A 16,652-nucleotide genomic window follows, 5' to 3' on the forward strand; every position below is an offset into this window, starting at 1 on the left:
TTGCTGGCTTCAATATCCCATGAGCTACTTTCCACCGTTGTGCTCTTCAGCAAGGCCTTTTTACCCTAGATCTCAAAAATAGAATTAAATTAAGGATTGTTGTTTATATTGTGTATAATGTTCAATACTGATGGTTGATGAGGGAGTGGTGGTTGAGAAGGGGCTTTGATGACATAGACGCCACTTCCTCTGTCTTTAAAAGTCAGACCGACAGAGAGACAGCAGTAACCAGGGTTTAAGTGTTGGAGATGTTACTGCACTGGTGTCTGCTGTTGATCGGTGTCTCTCTCAGCACATCAACCACAGCAGCAGGTAATAAGACTAACTTTTTTTTTCTCCTAACATTGAATGTAGAGTCACCAGTTTGGGCTCTGTTAAGCCTTTTTGCACCAGGAGCAAAGTTTACACTAGATGCAAAGCTTGCACCTGTTTTTTCAGATTGTTTATTAAACATTTTGAGACTAAGACTAGCCTCAATGCAAGTCTTTGTGGTAAATTGTCTGTGTGTGTGTGCACGTATGTGTCGCACCATACCATGCTTATGTGTGTGAATAAAATCTCTATATGATAAGTATTCGTATTTCAACAGAAGACCAGCGGGAAGGAGGGGAACAGCCAATGTTATATTCCAGGGCTATTCAACTATATTCTTACGGGTGCTAGATGTAAAGAAGTTTTATTTCAGGGGGGCGGACATTTTCCACATGCAATGCACACACACCAATAAAAGAAAAGGCTCAACGCTCGCTCACCATTTTATTTATTTTTTCTTTATCTCAATAAATAAGACAATAACTATAGTGCTTTTCATTTTGGCACTGAACGTCAGATTTTGGCGCAGATATTTTATGAATGTTGATCTTTTATGAAGAATTGATCAAAGGGCCAGTCTAAATTAATAAATAGGCCGGATCTGGCCCGTGGGCCGCCAGTTGAATATCCCTGTTTTAGTCCATAAGGTGTAAAGTTTATAGCAATGGAGGCCTACCAATACCTTTTTTTCAGTACATCAAGTCATAAGTTTTATATTGGTTTTAGTTTGAAACAGTGCTGTGGTGTGTAGTGTTTTTAGGTCACTGGACCACTCAGGAAGCTGTTCCTGTGCATGGGGTCTGCTACAAAGTCAAAAGAGCTTCAACATTAAAATGAGAACAGTTTGTTAAAACCTTTATTATATTTTATCATAGGTACAAATGTTTTAGCTGCCTAAACTTTATCAGGTACATCAGGATATAAGCCTACGAGTCAGTTTCAACTTCCTAAACATTATTTCCACTTTGAAAACCAGTTATTGTGTAAAATATGTTTTGGGGTGAGAAACATATACACACCGTTTATTGCCTTTTAATCAAAATATTGATACATAATTAATAGTCATATGATATTCAACTTGTGTATTCATGTTTATGTTGTATTTGTATACAGTTGAAGTCGGAAGTTTACATACACTTACGTTGGACTAATTAAAACTCGTTTTTCAAGGCCTACCTTCAAACTCAGTGCCTCTTTGCTTGACATCATGGGAAAATCAAAAGAAATCAGCCAAGACCTCAGAGAAGAATTGTAGACCTCCACAAGTGTTGGCATGTGGACTAATATGTTGTTGAGTTGTGTTCTTACACTGGTACAGTCATGCCCTATGAGAGATGTATGACTGCGCATGTGCGAAAATATTTATGTTTATAAACATATTTATGTTTATAAACAGAAAATATAAATGTTTATTCCTCCGTTAAGTAAACCGGTATTCCTGTCCTGAAGATGTCAGCACCAACAGGTTATGGGCCCAGGAGGGAACATGGAAGCCGATGGAATAGATTATATTTCGACGGAGATGAAAAAAACTACGAGTTATGGGAGACAAAGTTTTTGGGGCACTTGCGTTTGCTTGGGCTAAAGGCCGCCATATTGAGCGTGGATGAAGATGAAGAAGACAGAGAGAAAAATGAAGAAGCCTACGCCGAATTGATACAGGTTTTGGATGATAAAAGCCTTTCCCTGATAATGAGAGAAGCAGCAGATGATGGGAGAAAAGCGTTGAAGATATTGAGGGAACATTATGCAGGTAAAGGGAAGCCACGTGTGATTAGCCTCTACACTGAACTAACTTCTCTTCAGAAAGCCGCTGACGAAAGTGTTACGGACTACATAATTTGTGCTGAGACGGCTATTATAGCACTGAGAAATGCTGAAGAGACTTTAAGTGACGGGCTGTTGATTGCAATGATTCTGAAAGGTTTGCCCGAATCATTTAAGCCGTTTGCCATCCACATAACGCAGAGTGACGAGCCGACAACTTTTGGCAAGTTCAAAACCAAGTTGAGGAGCTATGAAAGCACCGAGAAGTTTAGCGCCATTTCCACTGACGACAACGTGATGAAGGCAAGTAACATTAAAGTTAGCTGGCCAAGAGGGAGAGATAAAGGGACCGAGATAACCTGCTTCAACTGTGGCCAGAAAGGGCACAAGGCCCGGGAATGTACCGTTACTGGAGAGCGCAAAGAACGGAGAAAGTGGTGTAGTTTTTGCAAGAGCTCCACTCATACTGACGCAAATTGCAGACGAAAAAGAAGAGACAATGTGAAACAAGCAACAGATGCTGAATGCCACACATTTGCATTCAGGATAAGTGACTGTCAGGTTAGTGGACTGAAACAGAAAGGCCTGATGGCTGATACGGGAGCAACGTCACATATAGTCACGGACATCGGGAAGTTTAAGGAGTTTGACGAGACTTTCAAACCGGAAAAACATTCCGTGGAGCTGGCTGACGGAACAAGAACGAATGGTGTCGCGGAGAGGAGAGGTGCAGCGGAGGTTTACCTGAGAGACAACACGGGTCGTCGGGTAAAAACAACGCTGATGAAGGCACTGTACGTGCCGTCGTTTCCACAGGACATTTTCTCTGTTAAAGCAGCGCCAGCCAACGGAGCTTCAGTCAACTTTCGACAGGGGTGTAACAAGCTCATCCACAAGAACGGTACCACTTTTGACATCGAGGAGTACGATAGACTTTACTATCTTAACACTGTAAGTGATGAATATGATGATGGATGTCATGGGTGCTATGATATTCACACATGGCACAAAATTCTTGGACACTGTAATTTTGAGGATGTGTCAAAGTTAGAAAATGTGACAGAGGGAATGAAAATCACAGGTAAGATTGACAAATCTACCCTCAACTGTGAAATCTGCACTCAGGGAAAATTTGTTCAGAGCAGAAACAGAGAGCCTGATGAAAAAGCAAAAGCGGCTCTTGAGCTTGTGCACACTGATTTGGCTGGCCCTATTGAGCCAGAGGCGAAAGATGGGTTCAGATATACTCTAGCATTTACGGATGATTATTCAGGGGCAGTTTTTGTGTATTTCCTAAAAGCAAAGAGTGATACTGTAAAAGCTACTGAGAAGTTTGTTGCTGATGTGGCCCCTTATGGGAAAATAAAGTGTGTCAGGTCAGATAATGGCACAGAATTCACAGCCAAAGAGTTCCAGTCACTGCTCAGTAAGAACGCCATAAGACATGAAACTTCAGCCCCTTACTCACCCCATCAAAATGGGACGGCTGAGAGAAATTGGAGAACACTGTTCGAAATGGCAAGATGCATGCTACTTGAAAGCAACCTACCAAAGAACTTGTGGACATATGCTGTAATGACTGCTGCAGTAATTCGCAATAGGTGTTACAATAAGCGTGTAGGACAGACTCCACACTACATGTTTACTGGGAGAAAGCCTGATCTTTCAAAGATGAAAGAATTTGGATCTGTTTGCTATGCATATAGACAGAACAAGAAAAAGTTAGACTCAAGATGTGAAAAGGGTATTTTTGTCGGGTATGATAAAAATAGTCCAGCATACCTAGTCTACTACCCAGACACTGGGAAAGTTCTTAAAAACAGATTAGTCAAGTGTGTTACAAAAGGTGTAGTCGAACACCAAACTCAGACAGATTTGGAAATCAGTGATGATCTTCATGGGGAGAGATTTGAAAACCCCATGCCGAAAGCCAAGATGGCAGATCAAAACTCAGAAGAGACACAAGATGTGCAAATTGAGACATCAGATGGTCAGAGTCCACGCTATCCAGACAGAGCGAGGAAGAAACCCCAGTACTTAAAGGACTATGAGTGTAAAGTGAAATGTGATGACCAGATACCACCTAGTGTTGACTACTGCTACAGAGTAATGTGCAATGCACCACAAACCTTCAAAGAAGCAATGATTTCACCAAAATCAGAGATTTGGGCTACTGCTATGAAGGAGGAGATGGATTCCCTTAGGGAAAATGATACATTCACATTAACCACACTGCCAGAGGGTAAAAATGCAGTGGGGGGCAGGTGGGTCTATGCGGTCAAAAACAATTCAGATGAGACTGAGACATACAAGGCAAGATATGTTGCAAAGGGGTATAGTCAAGTGGCAGGAATAGACTATAAGGAGACTTTTTCTCCAACTGCAAATATGACATCAGTACGCTGTTTGATGCAGCTAGCAGCTCAGTATGACTTAGAGTTACATCAGATGGATGTCAAAACAGCATATCTACATGCTCCTATTGACTGTGAAGTGTACATGGAGCAACCAGAGGGTTTTGAAGTCAGGTCAGATACAGGTGAGCAACTAGTCTGCAAACTGAACAAGTCACTGTACGGCCTGAAACAGTCAGGAAGGAACTGGAACAAAATGTTGCATGATCACCTTAGTGAAAATGGTTTTACACAGAACCCAGCTGATCACTGTGTTTATAACAAACAAACTGCAACAGAAAGGATAATTTTGATAATTTGGGTCGATGATCTAATTATCGCTGCTAGTGATAGTGACTCACTCACAAGTGTAAAAGAAATGTTACGTGAAAAATTTAAGATGAAAGATCTTGGGAGGCTTGGACATTTCCTAGGCATTGATTTTACACAAAGTGAAGGGAAAATAAGGATGAACCAAACAAGGTACATAACCAAGATACTGGAAAGGTTTGGTATGTCAGACTGTAAAACAAGGTCAACACCATGTGAACAAAAACCAAACTTTGATGGTGATGGTGAACTTATTGATTCAAAAAGGTATCGTGAAGTGATAGGCAGCTTGATATATGTAATGACATGTACAAGACCGGATATCAGTTGGATTGTCAGCAAGCTGTCACAATACCTATCAGAACCAAAAGAGCAACACTGGATAACAGCTAAACATGTGTTGAGGTACTTGAAGGGAACAATGAATCAGGAGTTGTGTTACAAAAAGGGGGTGGAAAAACTCAACCTCAGCATATAGTGATGCTGATTGGCCAGCAGATCAAAGTGACAGACGAAGCATAACAGGGTATTGTTTTAGTTTAACTAAATGTGGACCTGTCATTTCATGGAGGTCTAAGAACCAGCCAACAGTACCTTTATCTACATGTGAAGCAGAGTACATGGCACTGGCTGCTACTACACAAGAAAGTTTGTACCTTGTACAGTTATTGGGCGAGATGGATAGTGAGTGTCAATGTACACCAGTAACAATCTTTGAAGATAACCAAGGTGCAATTGCTCTGTCAAAGAACCCAGTATGTCGTCAGAGATGTAAACATGTCGACATCAGATATCATTTCATTCGATCTGCACTCAGTGATGGTAAAATAAGTATTGAATATTGTCCAACGGCAGACATGGCTGCAGATGTTTTGACTAAACCTGTAACGAAGTTCAAAAATGAAAAATTCTTGGGTTACATGTTTGGAATATAAACTGACATTTGTGAGATGAATAACTGTAAGCTAAATGTGTTGATAAAGTTAGGTTGAATACGACTTGTACAGTATAAGAGCAAGTGGGGGTGTTGGCATGTGGACTAATATGTTGTTGAGTTGTGTTCTTACACTGGTACAGTCATGCCCTATGAGAGATGTATGACTGCGCATGTGCGAAAATAAATAAAAGTGCATTTTCCCCCGTTCTGGTTAAGACACCAATGATGAACATGTGTGTTTATTCCTCCGTTAAGTAAACCGGTATTCCTGTCCTGAAGATGTCAGCACCAACAACAAGTCTGATTCACCCTTGGGAGCAATTTCCAAACGCCTGAAGGTACCAGGTTCATCTGTACAAACAATAGTACGCAAGTATAAACACCATGGGACCACACAGCCGTCATTCCACTCAGGAAGGAGACGTGTTCTGTCTCCTAGAGATGAATGTACTTTGGTGCGAAAAGTGCAAATCAATCCCAGAACAACAGCAAAGGACCTTGTGAAGATGCTGGAGGAAACAGGTACAAAAGTATCTATATCCACAGTAAAACGAGTCCTATATCGACATAACCTGAAAGGTCGCTCAGCAAGGAAGAAGCCACTGCTCCAAAACCGCCATAAAAAAGCCAGACTACGGTTTGCAACTGCACATGGGGACAAAGATCGTACTCTTTGGAGAAATGTCCTCTGGTCTGATGAAACAAAAATAGAACTGTTTGGCCATAATGGCCATCGTTATGTTTGGATGAAAAAAGGGGAGGCTTGCAAGCCGAAGAACACCATCCCAAACATGAAGCATGGGTGTGGCAGCATCATGTTGTGGGGGTGCTTTGCTGCAGGAGGGACTGGTGCACTTCACAAAATAGATCGCATCATGAGGAAGGACAATGTTGTGGATATATTGAAGCAACATCTCAAGACATCAGTCAGGAAGTTAAAGCTTGGTCGCAAATGGGTCTTCCAAATGGACAATGACCCCAAGCATACTTCCAAAGTTGTGGAAAAATGGCATAAGGACAACAAAGTCAAGGTATTGGAGTGGCCATCACAAAGCCATGACCCCAATCCTATAGATAGTTTGTGGACAGAGCTGAAAAAGCGTGTGCGAGCAAGGAGGCCTACAAACCTGACTCAGTTACATCAGCTCTGTCAGGAGGAATGGGCCAAAATCCACCCAACTTATTGTGGGAAGCTTGAGGAAGGCTACCTGAAAAGTTTGACCCAAGTTAAACAATTTAAAGGCAATGCTACCAAATACTAATTGAGTGTATGTAAACTTCCGACATCAACTGTATGTGTATGTGGTACGCATTGGTGATGTTCAGCTATATTTCTTACAGTATATTGGATGTTTGGAAAGCTTTCTATCTAAACCAAGTGAAGACAAGTTCAGACAGAAACCAGAGTATTTGTATCAGCTGATCTTGAACCAATTAGATTCACTCTACTGTAATATGGCGGTCTATTTAGTCAACCAGGTAATACACACTCATTCCATGATGGCTGCTGCGTGCAAGCTATGCACTGGTGTTTTTGTCGACATGCTATGCTGTAACATGCAGTACTCGCCCTGCATGTCTGCTTTCCGACCACCCACCCCAGACTCCACCAGTTTGGGCTCTGTTAAGCCTTTTTGCACCAGGAGCAAAGTTTACACTAGATGCAAAGTTTGCACCTGTTTTTTCAGATGGGTATTAAACATTTTGAGACTAAAATGACACGGTAGTGTATAGTGCCCTACATGAAAACAAATGTATGTAGAAAAAATACAATTTGAGGTTTGTTTTTGGTGTTTAACCCTTTTTGGGGTGAAAACGGGTTCAGCCTTTGAATTTCCACTATGACATTTTTTTTTGTAGAAACATGTTTATCTATGTATTACACAAATTCTCTGAATCATGGTTTATCTTTTCATTCACCTCTTTTCTATAGAAGCCATTCTCTGGGTGAAGACAGGGGAGAAGTTTACCATGAAGTGCTCCACCACTCTAAAAGACCAGGACGGAATGTACCTGTATGTTGGGCTGGACAGGGACAGGGAGGTGTTGTATTACTACCAGCGTGACTCCAAGCTGACCCCCAGGAAAGGCTACTGGGAGAGAGTGAAGACTGAGGGACCTGTGGACCAACTGACCATCATCGTCAGTAACCTGACCATAGAGGACACAGGAGTCTACTGGTGTGTTTACACAAAAGTCAACAAATCCACGTTCAATATTTTTAGCACCCAAGGCAAAGGCTCCACTCTGGTGGTGGTGAATGGTAGGTATGTGATTACACTCTAGGGCAGGGGCATTCAACTCTTACCCTACGAGGTCCAGAGCCGTCTGGTTTTCTGTTCTACCTGATAATGAATTGCACACACCTGGTGTCCCAGGTCGATATCAGTCCCTGATAAGAGGGGAACAATGAAAATAAGGAGTGGCTTCGAGGTCCAGAGTTGAGTTTGAGGGCTCTAGGGGATGTGATATGTTTCTCTTCTCATGAATTAACGGTCAATTTCACATGTAGAAAAAATTTGTGTAATCTAGAACCCAGACTAGTGTTTCTCAATCTGTGGTTCATAGACAGGCAGGTGTTCCAGACTCATTTACTCAGCTCTCGAGTGTTAGTTTCCATATAAACAACCATGGTTTGCTGGTCCCGATACAAACAAGTTAAGAAACACTGTTCTTCAGTGGCTTTTCTTTGATGCAATTCTGTCTCCGACAGAGTTATTTTGTGTGAGTGCTGCAGCATACTGATTAGATTTTCCCATTTGGTGATTTCTTCCATAGACGATGCCCCACAGCTGCCATGTCCTACAGCTACTGCAGTAACGCTGACCCCCTTTCACCCAGCCAATGAGAAGCCGTGCCCATCTGGCGTGGTAAACATCATCATCATCATCATCATCACCAGCCTCTTGACCATCCTGCTGTGTGCTGTCATTTTCCTCATCTGGGTCGCTCCACGGGTGAGTGTGCTGAAGGTTGCCTTGGTGATGGGTCAATCACGTGTATCTGTCAAAACGTTGTCCTTTATCAAAAAGTTGTCCTCGTCCTGCTAAACATGTTAAGAGCGTAATACTGGTGTGCAGATTTATATTTTTTTCTAAACTCTGTCAAAACACAATGTCCTTTCAATGCCAGTCATTGTAGTGACTAAAATGGACAAAGGGAAATTCAGATGCATTATTTTTTTATCAATGTCCAAGAATAATTAAAAAGTGGTTGAATAAGACAATATGATTGCTTGTAGCGCATAAGATATGAATGAAGCAACATTCCTGTTTCACAGGTGAAGAGGTGCCGTAACCAGGGAGGATCCACACCCCAGGTCTTTCCTGAGTCTGTCTATGAAGACATGGCCAGGAAACACACTTGTCCACCTGACACACAGGTAGAATCGTAGGTAGAATTGTACCCCTATTCTGTCTCTACCAACGGAGGAACTAGGACCACTGAGTAGCTTCTTCAAATGCTTTTTCTGAATATTGCTTCTTTACTTTCTCAGAATTGAAAAGCCTGTTCTGCTGTATTTCACAGTTCTAGCCTTAATGCAAGTCTTTGTGGTAAATTGTCTGTGTGTGTGTGTGCACGTATGTGTCGCACCATACCATGCTTATGTGTGTGAATAAAATCTCTATGTGATAAGTATTCGTATTTCAACAGAAGACCAGCGGGAAGGAGGGGAACAGCCAATGTTATATTCCAGGGCTATTCAACTATATTCTTACGGGTGCTAGATGTAAAGAAGTTTTATTTCAGGGGGGGGCGGACATTTTCCACATGCAATGCACACACACCAATAAAAGTAAAGGCTCAACGCTCGCTCACCATTTTTTTTTTTTTTTCAATAAATAAGACAATAACTATAGTGCTTTTCATTTTGGCACTGAACGTCAGATTTTGGCGCAGATATTTTATGAATGTTGATCTTTTATGAAGAATTGATCGAAGGGCCAGTCTAAATTAATAAATGGGCCAGATCTGGCCCGTGGGCCGCCAGTTGAATATCCCTGTTTTAGTCCATAAGGTGTAAAGTTTATAGCAATGGAGGCCTACCAATACCTTTTTTTCAGTACATCAAGTCATAAGTTTTATATTGGTTTTAGTTTGAAACAGTGCTGTAGGCTGTGGTGTGTAGTGTTTTTAGGTCACTGGACCACTCAGGAAGCTGTTCCTGTGCATGGGGTCTGCTACAAAGTCAAAAGAGCTTCAACGTTAAAATGAGAACAGTTTGTTAAAACCTTTACTATATTTTATCATAGGTACAAATGTTTTAGCTGCCTTAACTTTATCAGGTACATCAGGATATAAGCCTACGAGTCAGTTTCAACTTCCTAAACATTATTTCCACTTTGAAAACCAGTTATTGTGTAAAATATGTTTTGGGGTGAGAAACATATACACACCGTTTATTGCCTTTTAATCAAAATATTGATACATAATTAATAGTCATATTCAACTTGTGTATTCATGTTTATGTTGTATTTGTATACAGTTGAAGTCGGAAGTTTACATACACTTATGTTGGACTAATTAAAACTCGTTTTTCAATCACTCCACAAATTTCTTGTTAACAAACTATAGTTTTGGCAAGTCGGTTAGGACATCTACTTTGTGCATGACACAAGTCATTTTTCCAACAATTGTTTACAGACAGATTATTTCAATTAATCACAATTCCAGTGGGTCAGAAGTTTGCATACACTAAGTTGACTGTGCCTTTAAACAGCTTGGAAAATTCCAGAAAATAATGTAATGGCTTTAGAAGCTTCTAAAGCCATGGCTAATTGACATCATTTGAGTCAATTGGAGGTGTACCTGTGGATGTATTTCAAGGCCTACCTTCAAACTCAGTGCCTCTTTGCTTGACATCATGCCACCAATTAGGTTCACTCTACTGTAATATGGCGGTCTATTTAGTCAATCAGGTAATACACACTCATTCCATGATGGCTGCTGCGTGCAAGCTATGCACTGGTGTTTTTGTCGACATGCTATGCTGTAACATGCAATACTCGCCCTGCATGTCTGCTTTCTGACCACCCACCCCAGACTCCACCTGTTTGGGCACTGCTTTTGTTTCAGTCAGGGGGATTAGTATAGCATACCTTGTTCACTGTTTATTATTATGTTATCATAATGCATGCTCTGGCAGTGAGCTACCCCGAAGGAGCAGAGCCTAACGCCAAGAGTAACATATAGATGTGTTTTAATTTTTTCTAATAATTGTCCAATTAAAATGTCAATATACATGAGCAGCATCATGAAGTTGTTTTTTCAACATACTATCTTCTACAATCATATCCAAAATCATAACCATAAGTCAAGTACTCTGTTACTGTCACACAGACACATATCCTGTAAGCCAGACCTCCGTGTGCTGCTGGTGACAGTGGCTTCTGATGTGGTGGCAGCAGACACATGCGAAACTATACCCAACACCCCAGGGGAACATAAATGCATCTCTTTTACACACCATAATCTTCAGAAACCAGTGAGTGAATAACTCAACAACCAAACACACAGAGCCTACCCTGCATGGCATACGAATATGGAGCGCAGGCTGTATCCCCACTCTCACACACTCTACTAGTTATTTATTATGGAGAGACATGTTGAGAGAGAAGTGTGTCTTAAAAGTCAAACTTTTTCTGAACGTATAAATCTTACTCTTAATCAGAATTCTTAAGGCCGATGTGGTTTTGTGTCTTCTACAACGGGTTGGTCAAAACAAGCATTGTGGTTGGTTGAGACGCGCTCTACAAAGAACCAGTTTAGCACGGGTAGACCTATAACGCAAAAACGAGCATCTTGTTTTCGGTTCCATCTGAGAAATCCCTGGGCATCCACTGTCCCATCAGCCCAGCCAGCCAATTGATTAGCTGGATCGCCACTGTACAAAGCATCTAGACATTACTTCCCCTTGCTTATAGCCTAACGTTTGGTTTGCAACAACGGGGGGTTGTATAAACATTGTCTGTCTCTCGAAATTTGCTAAATTGTTTCAATTTTGAAATTCGATTCCCACTGTCCTGTTTGATTTGATTTATTAGGATCCCCATTAGCACCGGCTACTTTTACTGGGGTCCGACCTTACAAAAGACTTTACGATTTACATTTAAAAACATTAACATGGTGTGTGTGTGTGTGCGCATCTATCAGTTACACATACATGTCAGTATATACACAACACCAAGTAGGTCACATGGGGGAGAGGAATAGTGCTGTGAGGTGTTGCTTAATTTGTTTTTTTAAACCAGGTTTGCTGTTCACTTGCGCTATATAAGATGGAAGGGAATTCCATGCACTCATGGCTCTGTATAATACTGTATGCTTCCCTTTTCTGGACCTGGAGACTGTGAAAAGACCACTGGTGGCATGTCTGTTGGGGTGTGTGTTATGTGTTATGTGTGTAAGTTGACTATGCAAACTATTTGGAATTTCCAACACGTTGTTTCTTCTAAAAACAAGAAGTGACGCAGTCAATGTTTCCTCAACTCTTAGCCAAGAGAGACTGGCATGCACAGTACTAATATTAGCCCTCTAATTACAATGGAGAGCAAAACATGCCGCTCTGTTCTGGGCCAGCTGCGTCTTAACTCGGTCTTTCTTTGCAGCACTTGACCATATAACTGGATAATAATCAAGATAAGATTAAACTAGAGCCTGAAGGACTTGTTCTGTGGAGTGTGGTGTCAAAAAAGCAGAGCATCTCTTTATTACAGACAAACCTCTCCCCATCTTTTCAACCATTGAATTTACACTGAACAAAAATATAAATGCAACATGTAAAGTGTTGGTCCCATGTTTCATGAGCTGAAATAAAAGATCCCAGAAATGTTCCATATGCCCCAAAAATGTTTTACACAAATTTGTTTATGTAATGAAAATTATATGACTAAAGGTTTGACTAAATGATTTCACCCTGAAAATGTATAACCGAGTGATTATAAGATGAAGGTACTAATGTGTGTGTGTGTAGGAAAAGTTGAAGCTTAATGATTTAGCAATGTAAGCAAGACATTCAAGGAAAAAGGGGAGCTGTTAACAGACAGCAAACAACTTGTGACCACTGTGAAACTGATAACAGGAAGAAGGTCTCCATTAGGCTTGCAGTAGATTATGTAACATGGGGCAGGATATGATAAGCAATGTATGTGATGGAGAAGACTTGTAAATAAGCATTGACAGTGTTAAAGAAGAGGAGGGGCAGTCGTAAGGGGTATGACATATGGTATGACCAAATGTTAGGTGTAAAAGGCTGTGTACATTGTATGATATTCAGAGCTCTCGTAAATAAACATTCTGACCAATTGTAAGCTGGCTCTCCGTCTGTGTCACGAATCCCACCGAAGGTGGCTTCCCTGCCTGCTCGGGCGGCGCTCGGCGGTCGTCGTCACCGGCCTACTAGCCGCCGCTGATCCCTTTTTTCTTTTCGTTTGGTATGTCTTATTGTTTGCACCTGTTCCTCATTTGGGTCTTTTGATTTTGGTTATTTAAGCCTGGTTAGCCCGCCCAGGTTTGTGCGGGATTATTTAGCGTCAGGTTGTGTTTTGTATTTGGATGTGCTGGCGATCTACTACTGTTATATTTTATGCATGCTGTGCACCTGTTCTGGGCACTTTGCATTTTTTCCACGCCGGTTGTGTTGGCGACGATCGTGTTGTGTTTTATTTAATAAACACAAAGTTCCTTACCTCTGCTCTCTGCGCCTGACTCCTACCACCACTCCTAGCAACTACTGACAGAATCCCGCACCAGCTATGGAGTCAGCAGGAGCAGCCTCCCCTCCTCTCCCATCGATGGAGGAACGGGTCCTCCACCATACCACCATCCTCCACCGAATCGGCTCAGCGATGGACCAGATGATGGAGAGGATGGACCGATGGGAGAGGAGTGGCCTCCCTACCGCATCCCCAGCACCTATTCCCCCTCCACCATCTACCCCTCCACCGACGTCCGGACCCGGAGCCCTACGCCTGGCTCTCCCCAGGGAGTACGATGGAGCGGCGGCTGGGTGCCAGGGGTTCCTGCTACAGTTGGAGTTGTACCTGGCTACCGTTCGTCCGACTCCCTCGGGAGAGGAGAGCGTAAGCGTCCTCGTCTCCTGCTTAACGGGACGTGCCCTGGAGTGGGCCAACGCAGTGTGGTATGGCCCAGACTCGGCAAGGGATCACTACCCCGAGTTCACCTGCCGTTTCCGGGCCGTGTTCGACCACCCAGCAGAAGGCCGGGCGGCGGGTGAACGGCTGTTCCACCTGCGGCAGGAGACGAGGAGCGCACAGGACTTTGCTCTGGAGTTCCGGACCTTGGCTGCTGGAGCGAGGTGGAACGACAGGGCCCTGATGGACCACTATCGGTGTAGCCTCCGGGAGGACGTCCGCCGTGAGCTAGCCTGTCGGGACACTACCCTCTCACTAGATTAACTAATGGACATGTCCATTCGTCTCGACAACCTGCTGGCTGCGCGCGGGCGTCCAGACAGGGCCCTGTTGGTTCCACCTCCAGGTCCTCCAGCTCCCATCCCTATGGAGCTAGGGGGGACCGCGTACAGGGGAACCGGAGGAGGAGGCTCCTCTTGTACCCAGTGTTGTCGGAGAGGACACACTACCGACCGGTGCTGGGGGAGCTCCTCTGGGAATCGGGATGGCAGGCGGAGCACTCCTCGTTCACCTCAGGTGAGTAAGCACCAACCTCACCCAGAGCTCCCTGTTGGTCATATGTTCGTTTTAGTAACTTTCCCCTTGTTTTCTCCCTCTTTCCAGCATAAGGCGCTAGTCGATTCAGGCGCAGCTGGGAACTTTATGGATCGTGGGCTCGCATTAAGGCTAGGGATTCCCCTGGTGTCGTTGGACCAACCTTTCCCCGTGCACTCCTTAGATAGCCGACCATTAGGGTCAGGACTGGTCAGGGAGGCCACGGTGCCACTGGACATGGTAACGCAGGGGGATCATGGGGAACGGATTAGTCTCTTCCTCATTGATTCTCCTGCGCTTCCGGTGGTGCTGGGGATTCCCTGGCTGGCCAATCCCAATCCCAATATTTCGTGGAGACAGGGGGCTCTCAGAGGGTGGTCAGAGGAGTGCTCAGGCAGGTTTAAGGGAGTTTCCATCGGTGCGACGACGGTGGAGAGTCCAGACCAGGTTTCCACTGTGCGCATTCCCTCAGAATAGAGGGCGACCCGATTACCACCTCATCGACGAGGGGATTGCGTGATAAATCTCCAGGTAAACGCTGCACTTCCTAGGAGTCATGTGTACCCATTGTCACAGGAGGAAACGTTGGCTATGGAGACATATGTCACGGAATCTCTGAGACAGGGGTACATTCGGCCCTCCATGTCACCCGTCTCCTCGAGTTTCTTTTTCGTGAAGAAAAAGGATGGAGGGTTGCGTCCGTGCATTGATTATCGAGGTCTAAATTCCATCACAGTAGGGTTCAGTTACCCACTACCTCTCATCGCTACGGCGGTGGAATCATTTCACGGCGCGCGTTTTTTCACGAAACTGGACCGCAGGAGCGCTTACAGTCTGGTGCATATCCGGGGAGGAGACGAGTGGAAAATCGCATTCAGTACCACATCGGGCCACTATGAGTACCACGTCATGCCGTATGGGTTAAAGAATGCTCCAGCCGTCTTTCAATCCTTTGTTGACGAGATTCTCAGGGACCTGCACGGGCAGGGGGTGGTGGTGTATATTGACGACATCCTGATTTATTCCGCCACCCGCGCTGCGCATGTCTCCCTGGTGCGCAAGGTGCTTGGGCGACTGCTGGAGAAGGACCTGTACGTCAAGGCTGAGAAATGTGAGTTTTTCAAACGAGCCGTTTCCTTCCTGGGGTATCGCATTTCCACCTCGGGGGTGGTAATGGAGATTGACCGTGTTAAAGCCGTGCGTAATTGGCCGACTCCGACCACGGTAAAGGAGGTGCAGCGGTTTTTAGGGTTTGCCAATTACTATCGGATACCTCCGGGGCTTTGGTCAAGTTGCTGCTCCCATTACCTCACTGCTGAAGGGGGGTCCGGCGCGCTTGCGCTGGTCAGCAGAGGCGAACAGAGCGTTCAGTCGCCTGAAGGAGCTGTTTACCGTCGCTCCAGTGCTGGCTCATCCGGATCCCTCTTTGGCATTCATAGTGGAGGTGGACTCGTCTGAGACTAGGGTGGGGGCCGTGCTATCACAGCGCTCGGGCACGCCACCCAAACTCTGCCCGTGCACTTTCTTTTCTAGGAAGCTCGGGCCGGCGGAGCAGAACTATGACGTGGGGGACAGGGAGTTGTTAGCTGTTGTCAAGGCTCTGTAGGTGTGGAGACATTGGCTTGAGGGGGCTAAGCACCCTTTCCTCATCTGGACTGACCACCGTAATCTCGAGTACATCCGGGCAGCTAGGAGACTGAATCCGCGTCAGGCCAGGTGGGCCATGTTCTTTACCCGTTTCCGGTTCACGATCTCTTATCGGCCAGGTTCACAGAACACGAAGGCCGATGCACTGTCCCTCCTATATGACACCGAGGAGAGGGCCATCGATCCGGCTCCCATTCTTCCAGCGTCGTGCTTGGTAGCTCCGGTGGTATGGGAGTTGGACGCGGAGATCGAGTGGGCGTCACGGTCGGAACCTGCACCATCGCAGTGTCCGGCAGGTGTTCAGTACGTACCGCTTGGTCTCCGTGATCGATTGATTCGATGGGCCCATAATCTCCCCTCCTCGGGTCACCCTGGGATCGAGAGGACAGTGCGGAACCTGAGGGGGAAGTACTGGTGGCCCACCTTGGGTAAGGACGTGCGGTTTTATGTTTCCTCCTGCTCGGTGTGCGCTCAGAGCAAGGCTCCTCGACACCTGCCTAGAGGGAAATTACACCCCCTCCCCGTTCCACAGCGGCCGTGGTCACACTTGTCAGTGGACTTCCTCACTGACCTTCCCGT

At 44.5% G+C, this 16,652-nt stretch overlaps 1 protein-coding gene across 1 annotated transcript; it reads left to right on the top strand.

Annotated features, from left to right (window-relative positions):
• Nucleotides 1-9,375, top strand: LOC115178331 (uncharacterized). The gene is made up of 4 exons (XM_029739468.1): nt 1-312; nt 7,673-8,002; nt 8,518-8,696; nt 9,020-9,375. The coding sequence occupies exons 1-4, from the start codon at nt 249-251 to the stop codon at nt 9,131-9,133; spliced, it is 687 nt and encodes a 228-aa protein (XP_029595328.1). The 5' UTR covers nt 1-248; the 3' UTR covers nt 9,134-9,375.
• Nucleotides 9,376-16,652: the final 7,277 nt, after the last annotated feature.

Source organism: Salmo trutta, chromosome 38, assembly GCF_901001165.1.
Source record: "Salmo trutta chromosome 38, fSalTru1.1, whole genome shotgun sequence".
Classification (NCBI taxonomy): Eukaryota; Metazoa; Chordata; class Actinopteri; order Salmoniformes; family Salmonidae; genus Salmo; species Salmo trutta.

Bases quoted from the DNA above. Each gene is read 5' to 3' on its own strand.
- LOC115178331 (XM_029739468.1), top strand. From the start codon at position 249: ATGTTACTGCACTGGTGTCTGCTGTTGATCGGTGTCTCTCTCAGCACA. The intron at 313-7,672 runs GTAATAAGACTA...TCTTTTCTATAG, and splicing joins CACATCAACCACAGCAGCAG to AAGCCATTCTCTGGGTGAAG. The intron at 8,697-9,019 runs GTGAGTGTGCTG...CCTGTTTCACAG, and splicing joins TCATCTGGGTCGCTCCACGG to GTGAAGAGGTGCCGTAACCA.